This window comes from Loxodonta africana, chromosome 11, assembly GCF_030014295.1.
Source record: "Loxodonta africana isolate mLoxAfr1 chromosome 11, mLoxAfr1.hap2, whole genome shotgun sequence".
Classification (NCBI taxonomy): Eukaryota; Metazoa; Chordata; class Mammalia; order Proboscidea; family Elephantidae; genus Loxodonta; species Loxodonta africana.
In genome coordinates this window covers 14,382,084-14,399,859 of record NC_087352.1, presented here as the reverse complement: position 1 = coordinate 14,399,859, position 17,776 = coordinate 14,382,084, and the positions used below count along the sequence as shown (strand labels likewise).

General features: G+C 54.1%; 1 protein-coding gene across 4 annotated transcripts; it reads right to left on the bottom strand.

Annotated features, from left to right (window-relative positions):
* Positions 1–326: 326 nt before the first annotated feature.
* On the bottom strand, positions 327–16,606 carry CCDC9 (coiled-coil domain containing 9). Of its 4 annotated transcripts, none has more exons than XM_064293894.1 (15): positions 16,477–16,606; positions 14,300–14,372; positions 14,045–14,149; positions 11,986–12,084; positions 11,537–11,791; positions 8,758–8,841; positions 8,497–8,670; positions 7,008–7,189; positions 4,084–4,130; positions 3,826–3,961; positions 3,099–3,189; positions 2,628–3,009; positions 2,155–2,247; positions 988–1,037; positions 327–466 (listed from the first exon to the last, which is right to left on the bottom strand). In XM_064293894.1, exons 2-15 carry the CDS (start codon positions 14,300–14,302, stop codon positions 449–451), a joined length of 1,719 nt encoding a protein of 572 aa, XP_064149964.1. In that variant the 5' UTR covers positions 14,303–14,372; positions 16,477–16,606; the 3' UTR covers positions 327–448. The 4 variants fall into 4 exon arrangements, with proteins under 4 accessions (XP_064149964.1, XP_010584770.1, XP_064149966.1 ...); XM_010586468.3 differs by lacking the exon at positions 16,477–16,606 and adding an exon at positions 16,037–16,122; XM_064293896.1 differs by lacking the exons at positions 327–466; positions 988–1,037 and having other exon boundaries at positions 2,169–2,247; positions 2,583–3,009.
* Between the last annotated feature and the right edge of the window lie 1,170 nt (positions 16,607–17,776).

Below are 17,776 nucleotides of genomic sequence, written 5' to 3'. Positions count from 1 at the left end.
ACTCGGTCCCAGCACTGCACTGACAATGCCCTCCGCCTGTGGCCCCGCCCCATTCCAGTGTAAAAAACTCCCACCTGAACCCGATCTTTACGTATAAGCCCTGCCCCACAAACCTAACTCCGCCTTCCAGAATTCTGGCCCCGCCCAGGCACCCAAGCCACGACCCTCGCAGGACCTGCCTCCTCCTCCCGCTACCTTCAGCCGCCGTTTCCGGTGTCCAGAAGTCCAAACTCCTGCCGCCCAGAGGCCCCAGCTTCGTCCCACATCCCAACCACGCCCCTTCCCCCAGCTCCTGCCCCCCACACCCACAAAGTTTCGCTCTCCCTTGAGCCACGGGGTCCGGAGTGGGCTCCGGGGAGGAGGGGGCACCGCCCAGAGATCCAGATAAACTCCCTCCTGTCCTCCCCCATCAAGGCGAGGATGCTTCAGGCCCCTCCCAGCTGCGTCTTCAGGAATTCGGGGAGGCCTGCGGGAGGGGGGAGGGAAGGCTTATCAGGGGGTGAAGCCGACCCCTATCCTCCCGCCTCTTTCGCCATGGGAAAGCCCGCAAGCACAACAGCCCAGCCTGCGCCGCAGGAACACAGTTCAGAGGTTAGCAGAAAAAAGCAACTGGTTTAATCCAAGTCCTTGGAGAGTCACCGGCCGTTTGCCATGCTCCAGGTGTTAGCCTCTGGAGGCGGGAAATTCTGCCCTGGGACCGGCTTAGTCCCCCACGGCCTCCACATGTGGGTGCCTCCTGGCGTCTTAGCCCACCCCGTGCCTCGATCTCCCCCAGTGTAGGGGCTGGACGACAGTCCAGACCCCACCGCATTCCCTGCCCCTGGCTCCGCCCCCCTTACATTTAACCCTCTCCTGGCTGGCGTGTGGCACAAGCAGAGGACAGGAGCGCGGCGGCGGGAGGTTAGTGCAGAGAGGAGAGGCCGGCGGGCGCGGTCAGCGAGCGGCCCCCGGGGGCGGGCCGGCCCCCACCACCTTGCAGAAACGCACCCTCTGGAAGTCGGTGATCTCCGCCGTCTCCTGGGCCTCAGGGCCGGCCTCTGGAGAGAGAAGACGCGGTCAGCGTAGGGAGAAGAGTTTCCCCACCCCACCCCCGTGCCCTCCACCTGGACCCGGAACACCCACCCCCGTCCATCATCCCAGTGCGGGAATTGCAGCAGCTAGGCCCGCGCTAAGCGGTTTACGAGTCTTTGACTCGTTTAATCCGCTCGGGGGACTCACGAAGCAGCATTCACCCTGCAACATACACCCTGCTTACAACCAAGGAGACACTGGTGAGGCGGAGTGACAGCCACCCGCCAACACATGGCCTTAAACTCTGTCCTCTGGAACCCCAGCCACAACCCCGTCTCCCACCTAAGCCAACCTCAAACTAGCCCTACCGGATCTGCCCTCCCTTTTCCTTCCCCTCACCTGACATTCGAACCAGACCTACCTTGACTCTGCCCCCACCCCCCAAACCTAATCCCACTCCTGGGGACAGGGGAGATGGTCCCTGCTTTGCAGCCTGGCTCCCATCGGTGGGGCAGTGTCGCTCCCTGGCTACCACGGGGTGAAGGTGAAAGGGTTCGGCCTTTTGCTCCCACTCGGTCGAGCCAATTAGGTCTTTTCCCTTCAAATTCTAATCGGGTCCGTATTTTCGGTCCTTATTTGTCCCCGCTTGGTTGAGCCTCAAAACTCTAATCCCGCCCACAGCTAAACCTCTTAATCCGCCCCTCCCCCACTCTTATTTTTTTTTACCTCAACCCAATTCTAATTTCTAATCCAGCCTTTAAACTGCTCCCAAGGAACGTAACTCCCCACCACGTAGCCTTTACTTTCCAAAACCCCACTTCACAATTCGAATCCCATCCTTGTTCCACCCCCCACCCCACCTCCACTCACATTCAATTCCCATTAGCTTGGCCCCAAAAAGCTAGTCCTTCCCATAGCTTCACCCCCGGGCCCTGGCTCCGTTCCCACCCTCAGCCTGGCCCTACCCCATCTGTGAACTCATTGGTCCTCCCGAGCTCTGCATAAGCAGTCTAACATCAGCGCCACACAGACCACATCCTCTTATTCTCAACCCCTCCTACCCCTCAACCCCGGAGAAAAGAGGGAGACACCACCGCCTCCGCCTGCCCCGCCCACTCCCCGCCAGCCCCGCCCACTCCCCACCTGAAGCTGCCTCAGACCCCTTCTCTTCAGCTTTCTGGCTTCCTGGGAGGCTGGGCCCACTCTCCGGGGAGGCAGGAGGCCGCTGGTCACCTCCTGGGGAAGGGGGAAGCCCAGTCAGCCCCCTCCCCTGCACACATCACCCTCACCCCAAGACAGCCACTCTGAAGGAGTTAGAGGGGGCTCAAGGACACACTTAGGGGAATGTCATTTGAAGATGTGAACTCTTTTATTGGGAATGGCCTGGGTCAGGGGCAGAATCTGGGGGTGGGCATTCCAGAAATGGGAGCTTCCGGGGGAGGGAGGAGACAGGCAGTACAGAGAGGGGCATGGACTGCCCTCCAAAGCCACCAGGGCTGTGGGGGCAGCCAGGATCCTGAGGCCCAGCCCCCTGAAGGGCCCCTGCCCACCACCGCACCCCTTCAACACACCCCCAGACAGCCAGCTTCATGCATTCCCGAAAGGCCAGGCCTCACCCGGTGAGAGGGCGCCAGCCGGGTGGGCAGTCCGGGGGGAGTTCAACTCCATCTCTTCACCCCAGTCAGATACGGGCTCGTGGCCCCCAGGGGGCGAGAAGGGGCTGGTCGGCGTGGCAGGGGCCTGGGCAAGCGGCAGGGGCTCCTCCGGCCTGGAAGGCGCTGGGTCGGCCGGCTCACTGGCAGGGTGCCCGGCAGAGTCGGCCTCTTGCAGCGGGCGGTCTGAGGCAGGTTCTTTCTCCTCCTCGGCACCATCTTCATCCTCCTCCATGTCCTCACTCTCATCGTCACTTATGTCCTCCCACTCCTCATCCTCTTCCCCCTCTTCCTCTTCCCCCTCATCTTCGGGAGGCCGGTGGGCAGGGGCCAGAGCCTCCGGTGGCTGCGGGGGACACAAGGCAGGTCAGGGAAAGAGTGCGGAGCCCTCAGCACCCACATACCCCCAACCCTGAGATGACGGCCCAGCTGTACCTGTGTGCATGGCTCCTCTGGGGGAGTGGGCTGGGGGGGCTCAGGGGCCAGGGATGCTGTCTCCTTCGTCTCCCAACGGTCATCATGGTCGCTGAAGCGGGGAAGGGAAGGAGTAAGGCCCAGGAGGACAAGAAGAGGTTTAGGGGTGCGGACTGAGGGGTTTCAGCACGAGGACCCAGGCTTGTTGGAGCAGTGGGCAGTGAGGAGATGGTAGCCTGTGGCCCCAGATGTCAGGGAAAGATGAAAGGGAGGGGCACATGGCAAAAGGATAGATGGGTGGGAATGGTGGAAGGGATGGGGAGGGTTGAGACCCAAACCCCAACCCCTTAAAACGAAGGGCCAGATCAACAGAGATGAGAAGGACAAGACCAAGAAAAATACAGACACAGAGACTTGGACACACACAGAGAGATATACCCACATCAACACCAAGAAATCCAAACCCACTGCTTGATTCCAACTCATGGCGACTCCATGTGCAACAGAGTAGAACTGCTCCATAGAGTTTTCCTGGGTGTAATTTTTACAGAGGCAGATTGCCAGGCCTTTCTTCCATGGTGCCACTGGTAGGTCTGAACTGCCAATCTTTAGATTAGCAGCCGAATGCAAACCATTTGCACCACCCAGTGGCCTACAAACCCACAAAGACACACACAAATCAGGGAAGAGGACAGGGGCCAGAGCACACTCCACTGGCAGTGTGGACACGCTGGGGAGAAGTGCCCACCTGTAGGCATGGGGGACCGCCTTGGCCTGAGGACGGCTGCTCTTTCTCCTTCTGCGGCTGTTGACCTCAGCTTTGTGCTGGGACAGGAACTCCCCAAAAGTGGGGGGCTTAGGGGGCCGGGCCCAGGGCTGGTCATCTGCAACAGAAGCCAGTTGTCATCTGGGGGCATGTGGCCCAAACTACTTCCCCCACTCTCCACAGCCCAGCCCAGCCCAGCCGAGCTAGCTACCCCACCCAGGTCCAAGGCCAGCCACTCACCATAGCGGTGGGATGTTTCAACGGCAGGGGCCGGGCCATCCTTGAACCTGGAGAGAGAGAAAGAGGGTGAGCTGGTGACTGGTAGACAGAGGGAGCAGAGAGACAGAAAGAGATGAGGGAGAGAGACGCAGGCCAGGGTCAGAAATCAGGATCAGAGGAGAGATGGTCAAACACAGACACAGGGTCAATGAAGAGAAGGGGGATAGCATTAAGTGACAGACAAGAGACAAATATGATGACATAGTGGTAAATACAGGGGAAAAGATTCAGAATTTGACCCCCAAAACAGAAAGTTTGGGGTCACTACAGACCCTTTGGAAACCCTGGTGGCATAGAGGTTAGGTGCTACAGCTGCTAACTGAAAGGTCAGCAGTTTGAATCTACCAGGTACTCCTTGGAAGCTCTATGGGGCAGTTCCACGCTTTTCTATATAGGGTTGCTATGAGTCAGAATCAACTCGACCTCAACAAGGGTTTTTTATGGACCTTTTTGAAGAACACAAGGTCCCTAGCTTCCTGTCTGACCTCATTTCCCATTGCGCTCTTTCCTTTCTCCAGCTACAGGCTCTCCTACTACACCTGCTCCTGCCTCAGGGCCTTTGCACGTGCTGCTACCTTCTGCTTAGAACACTCTTCCCCCAGATGTTTCAGTGGCTTTCTCCCTCACCTCCTTCAGGCCTTGGCTCAGAGGCCTTCCCAACCTAAAATAATCATCCCCATCCTTCCCTATCTCCTTACTCTGCTTCATTATTCTTCATAATGAGTAGACTTTTTATCTACAGCTAGTGCCCAACTTACAACGGCGTTCCATTCCAACGACTTCATAGTGAGTCAGTTCTGATCTACGTGGAACACCTTTTTTTTTTTTTTTTTCAGTTTTCATTATTATTGCCTTTTATTATCAGAATCTTTATAAACCTAATCTTTGGGGATTGAGAACATTACATATAAACTTACAGATATATTTCAATACATAAAAAATACACAAATCATAAAGAGAAAAACAGACAGTCAGAAAGCGCAGTTCGTCGTCACTAGAATACATCGTTAGTCAGGGACTACAGGCACTCCCCAGGTTAGGAATGAGATCCGTTCCTAGGTGCGTCTTTAAGAATCCGTAGCTAAGTCAGAACAGGTACCTACGGTTCCCCTTCAGCCTTACTTCCATGCAAGAAAAGGCTGGGGGCCGTTTCAATGATTTAAAAGCTGCATGTACAGGAAGCGAAGGTGACTGTGATGAAGAATCTGTCGCGAGGAGGGATCAGTTCAATCATTTCAACGCTCAAAGACAGGCAAATTTATAACATTAAAGAGCAAGTACAAATGGTCCTTAAGTTCCCGGGGACTCACTGTACCTGTATTCACTGCCCATCTTCCCACTAGATTATAAGTCCCCTGAAGGCAGAAACGTTTTGTTCACTGCTGTATCCCCATCATCTAGAACCTTCCATGACACATATCAGAATTAAATATCTGTTCATAAAGTCAATGCACGCATACTTTAATTAGATTTTGGGGAAAAAAGAGTAATAAACGGACTGCTTTTGGGATAAAAAGGGAAATACAACTACTTTCTCATTCTTAACCGTGAGAACCTCTCCCCAAAGCCTGGCCACCTACGTGTGTGGATTAGCTACTACACTGGTGCAAAATACTTCTCGCACTTGCCAAAGTTTAGCTCACACTCCAAGAAATGCTCCCGACCACCAGGCAGATAGACAAAATCCTTTCTTTAGTCAGAACCAAGAGGAAAGAGACTGAAGGATTCCCCAAGACTACTGCCCTGAGATACTCTTCAAACTCTGAACCAAAACTAACCCGAGGACATCTTGTAGCTAAATAACAAACTGGGTCAAAAAATAGTATCACCCATAAGTACTGTTCTGCTTTAAAAAAAAAAAAAAAAATCACCTATTTGAGACCAAAACAAGATGAGAAGGTAACAGGGGCAGGGACACTAGATTAATGGAAACAGAACAACCAGAATGGAAATAATGAGAATGTTCCCATGTTGTGAAGAACGTCGCCAGTGTCACTGAACAACTTGTGTAGAAATGGTTGAATGGGAACCTAAATAAACTGCTGTATAAAACCTTCACTGAAAACACAGTATTTTTTTAAAAAAAGAGTAAAGGATAGAGGTAAACAAAAACTCCCAACGCAGCAGAGTATGCGGGAGTGGAGTGAAACCTATCAGCTCTTTCGGAACCTTCTCTGGAAGATGGGAAGTTGGTCTCCCTGTCAGTGACACATGATGCCTGTAAGTCTGACTGACTGGATGTTTTCTTGGACCCAAAAGGGAACAATGTTAGACTTGAGAGTAATGCCACAGGGATAAGATGGCAGAAAGGCACGAAGAAAAGTCCAGGGAGTTGGGTGACTGGGGGACAGGTTAGAAGGATAGAGGAAGAACGCAGTGGTCTAACACTGTAATTCTTCATGCCCTCCCTATGTTAGAATTTACAGCCATGCTCTTGGCCATGGGCTCTGCAGTAGCACCTACCAGAGTGGGCAGAGTTTACCCTGCGCTCAGCGATGCTGGGTCTGTGGACACGTGTCCCCTCGCCCTGGTGCACATCTCAACACCATGACATGCACATCCCCAGGTCTCTGCTGCCCCCCGGCCTGAGCCCCAGGATGGACACCCATGCAGCAGAGCTTTGCTCATCCTACAGTGAGGAGCCATGCCCGGCTGGACTATAGCTTGGGAATCCAGCCTGATCCGCCAAACCCAGCTGCCCCAGGAGCACATGAGAAATAAATGCAGCTTTTTTATGCTACCGAGACTTGGTGATTGTTACACAGCACGATCATAGCAATCGCTCACTGATATACAGAGTGAGAAACCCAGACAGCAAGTCAAAGGAATCAGAAGTCAGGGCCGAGGTCAAAGAGCCAATGCGGGCGAGTGGGGAAGAAACTCACATCCCGTCGGTCTTCTCAGCATCCCACTCCCGCCGCCACTGGCCGGTGGGCTTCCGGTGCCTCTGCAACCGCTCCTGGTCAATCTTCTCCCGCTCCTGCTTCCAGCGCAGGTACTCTGACCGTTCCCGGCCCGTCATGGACAGCGTCATGTCACCAGCACCTCCCAGGCCAGCCCGGCGGCCCTACACCCAGCCAATAGCCCATCAGGACCCTGTTCCACAACCCCACCCTGCCCCGCTGCCCTGCGCCTTGTAAACTCAGAGAGATGGAGCCAATGCCCAAGCCACACAGGGAGGTAGCAACGGGGCGGAGATTAGAACCAGGTCTGCTACAATGGCGCTTCCTCTGGGAGGCCATCCCAGACCTCTCCTTCTTAAGTAGCACCCCTGTGGATCCCTTCTTGGTCCTCTCATCATGTTTGCTCAGTAAATAGTACTAATGTTAGTAATGAGAAGAGGCCCCCAAAACATGCCACAAGGCTGTAATAATTCAAGCAGATGAGACTGGCACAAAGACCGACAACAATTCACTTGGCGTGAAGAACCGAGTCCAGGGGCATGTCCCTTCCACCTCTCCTCAGCTATATTGCCGCCCCTCACACAGCCCCTGCACGTGGTGGGTGCCTTGTAAATACTCCTACTACCAACGAGTGGAAACTTGCTGTAGTAGGAAACAACCTGTACAGGCTACAGTTGTCTCTGACTCATGGTGACCCCACGTGTATCAGAGTAAAAACGCTCCACAGGGTTTTCAATGCGTGACTTTTGCCAGTAGATTGCCAGATCCTTCTTCCAAGGTGCCTCTGGTTGACTCAAACTGCCAACCTGTTGGTTAGCAGCTGAGTATCATTAACTGTTTGCACCACCCATGGACTCCTCACAGGAACAACATACTACAAATTTGTGATAATTAAAACACAGCTATCCTGGCACAAGAAACCTTGGTGGCATAGTGGTTAAGAGCTACAGCTGCCAACCAAAAGGTCTGCGGTTCGAATCCACCAGGCATCCCTTGGAAACACTATGCGGCAGTTCTACTCTGTCCAATAGGGTCTCCATGAGTTGGAATAGCCTTGACAGGAACATGTTTTTGGTTTGCTTTATCCTGGCACATGGAGCCTGGGTGGCACAAGCGGTTTGCGCTCAACTACTAACCCAAAGGTTGGTGGTTCAAACCCACCCAGCAGCTCTGCAGAAGTGAGGCCGAGTGATTTCCTTCCATAAACATTATAGCCAAGAAAATCCTATGTAGCAGTTCTATTCTGCAACACATGGGGCCACCGTGAGTCAGGGGTTGACCCAACGACACCTAACGATATACTGGCACAAAAACAAGATAGATAAGGCACGGCAGCCCTGGTCGGCCTTGTCACCTACTGTCCTGGAGTAATGCCTGGTACACAACAAGCACTCGGTAAACGTATGCTGCTCAAATGAGAAACTGGTGCAGAACCCTCAGTGCCTGGGAACGCCTGGCTGCCAGCACCCACCTGCCGCTCCTGCTCAAGGCCACAGCGCACCCGCTCGAAGTCAGGGCCCCCCCAGTTGCGTCCGTGCCGGCGGCTGCCCTCCCGGCGGTCCCGCTCAGGCTCCTCCAGGGGCCCGCTGCGCCGCCGGGGGTCGTCCAGGAAGTTGCGCACCGGGTTCGGCTCCAGCACCCCCTCCTGCAGGCACAGGGAACAGGGATGTCGGCTGACTCACCAGCAGCCCAGGCAGCTCTGCCCCACCTCCAGGGATGCCCAGGCACTGACCCTCTGGTTCCGCTCATACTCTGCAATCTTCTCCATCTCCTCGTTCATCTTCTCAATGTTCTGCCGGCGCCGCTCCTCCCACTCCTGTGGGGAGACAGACGCGACACCCGGTGTCAGTCAGACCTGCTCGACTCAAAGGTTTGTTAGTATCTCGGCAAAAGAGATTTAGCATGGTCCTCAAAAAGCTCAACACAGAACTACCACGTGACCCAGAAATTCCACTCCCAAAAGATTTCAAAGCAGAGAGTCAGACACTTGTACACCAGTGCACACTGTAGCACTAACTATTCACAACAGCCAAAAGGTGGAAACAAACCAAGTATCCATCAACAAGATGAATGGGTCAACAGTGTGGTCCGCACATACAATGGAATGTCACTCAATCGTAAAGAGAAATGAAGTCCTGACAAATGCTACAACACAGATGAACCTTGAAAACAATACGCTGAGTGAAATAAGTCAGACAAAAATGACAAATATTTTATCACCCCACTTCCATGAAATATCGAGAATAAGCAAATGCCTAGAGACCAAAGTTTATTCATGGTTACCAGGGGCAGGAGGGGGAGACGGGAGTTGTTGCTGAAAGGACAGTGGGCTTCTGCTAAAGGTAATAAAAAAAATCTGGAAACGGACGGCGGCGATGGCTGTACGACATGGTGAAGTAGTATCACTGCATTGTACACAGAAAACATGTTGAGATGGCAGATGTTCTGTTACATACAACTGCACCACCAAAAAAAAGGAAGACGCAACGTTAGAAGACACTCAGCTTCTGTTACGGGTGAAGAAGAAATTCAGGAACACTTAATGGTGACAGCTGAACATCATCATGGACGCATTTGATATCACTGAACTATGCAATGAAGACTGTTGGAACAGCTAATGTTTTGTTACCTATATATTTACCACAATTAAAAAAAAAAGTTACCACAGGAGGCCTGAGACTACTCTCCTTAGAAAGGCTCGCTCTTGGCTAGTGCCAAGAGTTAACAGATGAGCAAGGCTTACTGTGCCTAGACTGCACAAACAGCACAGTTGATGTCCGACACCTCCTTTCCTTCTGGAGGTCTGGAATTTGGGTTCGTGCCAGACAGAGGCTGGCTACGTGACCAGTCCCCAGTCAGAACCTTGGGCGCTGAGTCTCTACTGAGCTTCCCTGGTGAACGTTTCACACGTGTTGTCTCAACTCATTGCTGGGAGAATTACGTGCATCCTGTGTGATTCCACAGGGAGGAGATTCTGGAAACTTGTGCGTGGTTCCCCCTGAACTTTGCCCCACACACCTTTTCCCTTTCCTGATTTTGCTTTGTATCCTTTCACTGTAGAAAACGGAAACCATGCATTCAACTATGCTGAGTCCTGGGAGTCTTTCTAGCAAGTCACCAAACCTGCGAGTGGCCTTGGGGATCCTGACACCCCATCATTGCTGCAATAATGACAATAGTAGCAACGATAATAACTTGGCAGATCACTAGTAGGCCTCCCACAATCTATTCCTCCCTTTCTTCCATAGAAATGGCATTTTAGATGAGCACGTGGCCACCAGCCAGAGATGACATTTTCATTTCCCAGCCTCCTTTGCAGTTAGGTGTAGCCAGATGTCTAGGTTTTCACCAACAGAATGTGAGAAGTGATAAACATGACCTTCCTGTTTTCCTTCCCATGAACTAGACCTCAACTGTGTCAGTGGCCCTGCTCTGACCATGCAGGCAAGGACCACATCCTGGGCCCCTGAATGTCACAGTGGAGCGGGGCCTCCCTACCTCTCCATGGGGCTCGGCACATGAGAGAAATGAACTTCTACCTTATTTAAGCCACAGTATTGTGGGGCCTGTTTCTTACAGCAGCTTAGTGTGTACAGGTAACAAACAACCACAAGTTAGGCTCACTGAGCGATTACTGTGCCCGGCACCATGCTGAGCTGAGGGCTTCAATGCTCAAGGTCAGGACGCCTACAATAACCTACAAGTTAAACCATCATTCCTGTCCAAAAGCAAAAACCCAAACACAAAGAGGAAACGAGCTGCCCAAGGATGTGCAACTCACAGGATCAGGTGGCACCCATGTCATGTGGGGGCTGTAAGCCACTATGCTGGACAGACAGCCTCCCACCCTGCTTACCTGTTGGGGAAAGGGCAATTCCAATAAGAACATTGCTCCCCACAAACCAATCCAGGGATGGGGACAGACACAAACAGAGAGAAAGCAAGACAGAGCCCACACACCTAAGAACACCACACATAGACAAGGCATGCAAAGACAGATGGACAGTATGCAGACACAGACAGACAGGGTGCACAAAGACAGACAGAGAACGCAGAGACAGACGGGCAGCATGCAGAGACAGATGGACAGCACACAGACAGAGAGCATGCGGAGACAGGACAAACAGTGTATGCAAAGAGAAACAGACAGGGTGCCAGAAAGAGGTGAATGAGACTGCCACGGTGGTGGGCAGACAAGCATACGTCAAACAGCACGAAGACAGACACAGAGAGAAGTCAATGAGGAGAGAACGCAGGGAAACTGGTCAGGAGAAGGCAAGCAAAGAGAAAGAAGAAGGAAAAGGAGCAGGAGAGACACGCCACACACACACACGCCCACCTGCACGGATACACACACGACCCAGTGAGCAAGTGTCACATGGAGGGGCTGAGAAAGAGACTCAGAGAAAAAGATGAAACCAAAAGAAATGGTAGGATGGAGGGCAGGGATAGACGAAAACCAAACACAGAGACTTCCAGACAAAGGACCCAGCTCCCTGCCCAACTCCTACCTTGGATTTTCGGTCAGCAGTGGCAGTCGTGGCATCTCCAGCCCCAGAGAGATGAGGGGACCCCCTGCCCCGGCCCCTCCGGCCGCGACGCCCAGCTCCTCCTCGAGGCTGCTCCCCAGGACTCTCCTCCCAGCTACGAGCTGCCCGGCCCGCGCCAGCCCGGCCTCCTCGCTGGGGAGGGGTCCGGGTCCCTTTGCTGGGCCCTGGGGGCCGAGGAGTCCCAGGAGACCTCCGGGAGGGACCCAGGCTCTTCTCCTGGAAGAGGGGGAGGAGAAAAGGACAGTCACTGGGGCAGGGAGACTGGGACACCCCAAGCCCAGGGAGGGCACCTGCCTGGATCAAGACCACCCACAGGTCTGGGTCAGCTGGGAGACTCCTGGGTTTCGGCCCTCAACCCTCACCCTCTCCCCATCCTCAGGAACCCCCCATTCCAGTGTCAAGATCACCACCTCAACCGCCACATTCTCCTTCTCCACCAAGCGGCCCTTCCGGGGGGCTGTCACCGCTACCCCCTCAAGTTCCGCTTTCTTCCGGTCTTCCTCGATCTCCTGGAAGCAAATGGAGGGGGAGGGGGTGTCAGGGATCCTGTTGCCAGCTGGGCTCCACACGCCCTGAACAAGTCCTGCCCCAGCCCAGTTCTCTCTCCTGAGCACTAGACAGCAAGGCCACAGCTGGTCACATCAGCAACTTCCCCCAGGCCCCATCACGGTCTCCCCTGCTCAGAATCCTCCAGTGCTAACCATCTCTGAGTACAAGCCACACCCATGCCCTCCCACGGCCTATAGGGGCCCCGTGACCTCACCTCCCATCCCCTCCCCGCCACACTCTGGCCTCCTCGATGTTCCTAGAACACACCAGGCTGGGTCCTGCCCCAAGGCCTTTGCACTTGCTGTTCCCTCAGCAAGGACCACCCCCTTCCCCAGATCTCCTTCACTCCCACATCTCCTCCAGGTCTTCTCTGCTCATACGGCCCCTGCTTGCTGAGGCCTTCCCTGAAACCACCCTACAGGAACCAGCTCCCTGCCATTCTCTCTCCCCGTTCCCGATTGTATTTTTCATTATGGCAGGTTGTCGCTACCTGGCATTATGTGCATTTGCTTGCTGCTCGCCTCCCCCACCGCAACATAATCTGCCTGAGGACAGGGTCTGCTTTGCCCACTGATGTAGCCCCAAAGCTAGAACGGTGCTTGGCACACAACAGAAATGCAGTAGACTTTTTTTTATATTAATGAACGAATGCATGAAGGATGAATACGTGAAACCCATTCCTCCGCCCAGGTCCCATCTCAGGGACAGCCCCATGATCTAGCCCATCACCTATGACAAAGACCTGGGCCTCCCTTCTCTCCCTCCTCGTACCACAGACCATTGGGCACTGAGTCCCACCTATTCTGCCCTCTAAGTATCTTGTGAGTCCACCTCCTACTCTCCCTCCCCTCAGCCCTGTCCTGCGCCAGACATGTCTTCTCCCCCAGGGTCCCTGCAGCTTCCTCTTTGGTCTCCGGTCTCCGGTCTCCGGTATCACCTCCTCCCATCCACCACTCCCACAGCAGCTAGAAGGATCTTCCTAAAAGGCTATTCTGACATGGCCCCACTCCTGCTCAAAGCCCTCCATGGCTCCCCAGTGCCCTCAGGAGAAAAAAACCCAAACATTCTGGTGGTGCCGAAGGCCCTGCATGATCTGGCCCCTGTGGACCTCTCCAGCCCCACTGCTCAACACTCTACCAACTCACTCAACCAAAAAGCCAAACCCGTTGTCACTGAGTTGATTCTGGTTCGTGGTGACCTCATGTGTCACACAGTAGAACTGCTCCATAAGATTTTCTTGGCTGTAATCTTTATGAAAGCAGATCACCAGACTTTTCTTCCACAGCACTGCTGGGTGTGTTCCAACCGCCAACCTTTAGGTTAGTACTCAAGCTCAAACCACTTGCACCACCTAGACAGCAATTCACCAACCCTAAACTCTCTTTCTTGGTTCCAAACTTTTGCACAAGCTGTTCCCTCTGCGTGGAACACATTCCCCCCTTCTTTTCAAATGGCTAACATCTATTGACCCTGAAGACCTCAAATATCTCCTTCTCCTGGAAGCCCTCCTTAATGCCCCACAGGCTGAGCCAGGCACCCTCTGGTCTCCCACAGTTCCTGTGCCCCCCGGCCCCTGCTCTGTCCACTCTGTGTCATCACTGACTGAGAACAGGTCTCTGTCCGTCACTGAACTGTGAGCCCTGGAAGGGTACACCCAGGCTGTCTTGGCCACGGATGGGTCCCCAGAACCAGTCGGCATAGGATCTAGCACAGTGAAGACCCTGGTGAATACGTGTGAGCAAATGAATGATGAAATGAAGGAAGGAATGCCAGGCTAAGAGGTTTGGTGTTGATCCTGAGAGCAATGGGGAGCCATGGAAAGGTTTTAAGGAAGGGAGTGGTATAGTCAAAACGAAAGTCTAGGAAAACTCACTGCGGGGAGGAGAGGGGGTAGGGTCTCCCAGGGCGGGGCTAGGGCACCTGGTAGCGCCGGATAAGGGCTTCGTTCTTCCGCCGAAGGGCCTCGATCCTCTTGTCCAACTCAGCATCCTTCTCCTCCTTCGATTTTAGATCCAGGGTGGCCGCCTGGGAGGGGAGGCAGTGAAAAGTTGGTAAAATGCCTCTACCCATCCCAGTGCTAGTCAACCCAGAGTCTGAGAGTCAGGCGCCTGAGCCCCCTCCTCCGAGTCTCCTTCCCCAAAGCTGAGATTCTGGGAAGCCCATTTTCCATCTCACCATTTTGCTGGCTGGCTGGGGTTGCGTTCCCAGGACACTTCCCTGCAGAATCTAGACGCAGCACTGGGGGTTCCTGAGGACAGAGGAAACAAGAAGGACTAAGGTCAACACCCCAAGATTACTGGGCCTCAATCCTACACCCTCTTCCTGAAGTCCTAGCCCCGCCCCCTGCCCTGGAAAGATTTAGGCTATGCTGTTTTTAGACTAGGAACCTTAGTGGTTCCACTGTTAACCAAAAGGTCGGCAGTTCAAATCCACCAGCCGCTCCTTGGAAAGCCTATGTGGCAGTTCTATTCTGCTCTATAAGGTCACTATAAGTCAGAATCAACTTGACAGCAAAGGGTTTGGTTTCACTTTTTCTTTGGTTGTTAGACTATACCGTTGCTGGTAGCTTCCGTTTAGTCAGCCCCCAACTCATGGAGAACAAAATGCTACCCAGTCCTGCACCAGCCCCACAGTCGGTTGCAGATCAAACCACTGTGATCCACAGAGTTTTCACTAGCTGATTTTTAGAAGTGGATGACCAGCTCTCTCTTCCTAGTCCATCTTGAGTCTGAAAGCTCTGCAGAACCTGTTCAGTACCATAACAACACACCAGCCTCCATGCAGGAGGTGTACTGGAAAGCTAAAATTCTACCACTGAACCACTATCTCTCCCTAATGACCTGTCAGGATCCCTGCCTGGCCAAAGTAAGCATTTTCACGCCCACCTTGGGAATGTTCTGGCTCCGCCCCAATTCTTAAGGCAGCATCCCAACACTGTTCCCATCCAAAGGAACATTCCAGACCAACCTCCACATACCTGAGGTTGTGATTTTAGCCCAAGTCCCTTTCTCAAAAGAGCTTCAGATATACCCACCCTTAATCAAAATAAAAATCTGCACAAGAAAGTTCTAGCTCCACCGCCTGACACCCATTCTGGTCACACTCACATCCAGGGAAACCTTCCAGCTCCACCCTCCTTTACAGGGAAGCTTCTGAAACGTCCTTTAGCCCCACATAGAAAAGGCTCGAGTTCGAACCCCACTACTACTTGCTGCCCCGACCCTAAGACAACATTCTAAACCCAGCCCTCTCTCAGGCATGTCCTAGCCCCAACCCCAGCATCCTGATAAAAGTGCCGCCACAGCCCCTCACCCCCGCAATAATTGTGAACTGGGGCCTCTATCCACTGGTGAGGCTTCCTGGCTCTGGCTCGGCTCCGCGGTGACCATTCTACCCGTCCCCAAGCGGACAAAACTTTCTGAACCCGCCCTGGCTTTCCAGGAAAAAGCACCAGTCCCAACTCCTGGGAGAACATCACGGCCCCGCCCACGGCACAACTTTCTGGCCCCGCCCCCAACGACGCCGCTTTCATCTGCCTTGCGAGCGACTTTCCCAGCCAACCTACTGGCCCCGCCCCCTGACTCCCCAGGCAACATCCCGAACCTGTCCCCACTTTCTCGCGTTATTATCCTGGCCCCGCCCCAAGCATCCCCGGCAGCGCCCTAGTCCCGCCCCTGACGTGCCCAGGCAATCTTCTGGTCAAGCCCCCTGACTCCCACCCGCTTCCTTGCGTCATACGTGGCCCCGCCCCTGCTTTCCCCAGTCAAGATTCCGACGCCGCTCCCAAAAAAAAAAAAAACTTTCCGGCCGCGACCCTGGTCTGACAAAACTTTCTGGCCCCGCCTCCAACATTCCCGCCAGCACCACGGCCCCGCCCCCAGCGCCCCGGCCTCATCTTGGCCCGGCCCTCACCTTCGCGTCAGCCTCTGGTTCCGCCCCTGGTTTGCGGGCCAGCATTCCAGGCCCACTTCCAACTCAAGCAAACTTTTCTGGCCCCGCCCCCAGCGCTTTCTGCGACTGTCCTAGCCCCGCCCCTAGCTCGCCCGACAATATTCTGGCCCCGCCCCGGCTTCCCGGCAGTCGTACTAGCCCCGCCCCCATGCTAGGCACAACTTTCAGGTCCCGCCCCCAGCTGCCCACCCACGCCCCGGCCCTGCCCACTCCCCGACGCCCCGCCCCGCGAGAGCCCCTCCAGCTTCCATGTGGGCGTCCTGTCCCCGCCCTCCCCTGAGTACTCTGACCCCGCCCCGCGAACTGCTCTCTGCCCCTCCTGCGCCTGCTCCGGCTCCCCGCTTGTGGAACGCCAGGCCCCGCCTTCCCCGAGCGCGCTCCCGGCCCCCTCCCCCGGTCACCTGTCCCGAAGACCCCACGGCGTCCGCGACTCTGGATCCGTCGGCCTCTGTCCGCAGCTCCCGGGCCGCACGCGTCACTTCCCGCTCGCATCACGTGAGGAAGGGAAATAGAGGGTCACTTCCGGTTCGGCGGTCCGCTTCCGGGAGCTTTAAAGGGGCCTCGCCCTGGCGGATGGAAGCGAGCGCGGGGTAGCTGGCTTCCCCGGGAGTGATGCTCCAGAAGCTTGTTCAACTTCTGTCTGGCTGGATTAACTCTCCAAGTAAAAGGAGACACAAGCCTCAGTTTGTGTCCTCTGTCTCTGCTCAAACTGTTTCCACCTCCAGCCCCATATTCCTGGTTCCAATAAGTAGGTCCCAGGCGCTGGACAATGACTCCTGGAAGCCTGGCCTGCTTTGACCCCACTCCTGCCAATAAATCTTAGGGTTAGTTGTTGTTGTTAGGTGTCGTCAAGTCGGTTCCGACACATAGCAACCCTGCGTACAACAAAATGAAACACTGCCCTGTCCTGCGCCAGTCTCACAATCGTGGCTGTGTCGGAGCCCATAGTCGCAGCCACTGTGTCAGTCCATCTAGTCGAGGGTCTTCCTCTCTCTCACTGACCTTGTGCTTTACCAAGCATGATGTCCTTCTCCAGGTTCCTCCTGATAACATGTCCAAATATGTGAGGTGAAGTCTTGCCATCCTCGCTTCTAAGAAGCGTTCTGGCTGTAGGAACTTAGAATTTCAACTGATAGAATCCTTTGCTAATTCTCTAAATCAGCACTGAGTACTAACTCAGCCTAGCACTCAATGTTGGGCATTGAGGTGGAATCAAGATGATGAACAAGGCACAGCAGTTGTGAGAGCCGCCTTACAAGAGGCCCAACAGGAGAGGCCTGATGGTGTCGGAGGGTCGCTATCCAGGCAACAGAAACAGCCTGTGCAAAGTCAGCTTGGTGTACTACAGGTTCTGAATGAAGCTCAGAGAAGGAGCAAGCTAGATTTTGGCTACAAAGTTCAGGGGTTCATTAACTAAAACTTGCACATAATAAACCTGTTATAAACCAACCAAAACCAAACCCAGTGCCGTCAAGTCGATTCCGACTCATAGTGACACTATAGGACAGAGTAGAACTGCTGTGTAGTTTCCAAGGACCACCTGGTGGATTCGAACTGCCGACCTTTTGGTTAGCAGCTGTAGTGCTTAACGACTACGCCACCAGGGTTTCCAAACCTATTATAAGTGATGATAAATGCCATGAAAGAACCTTACAGAAACAGGAGAACAGACTTCCAGACATTTTATTTTGTGATTTAAAA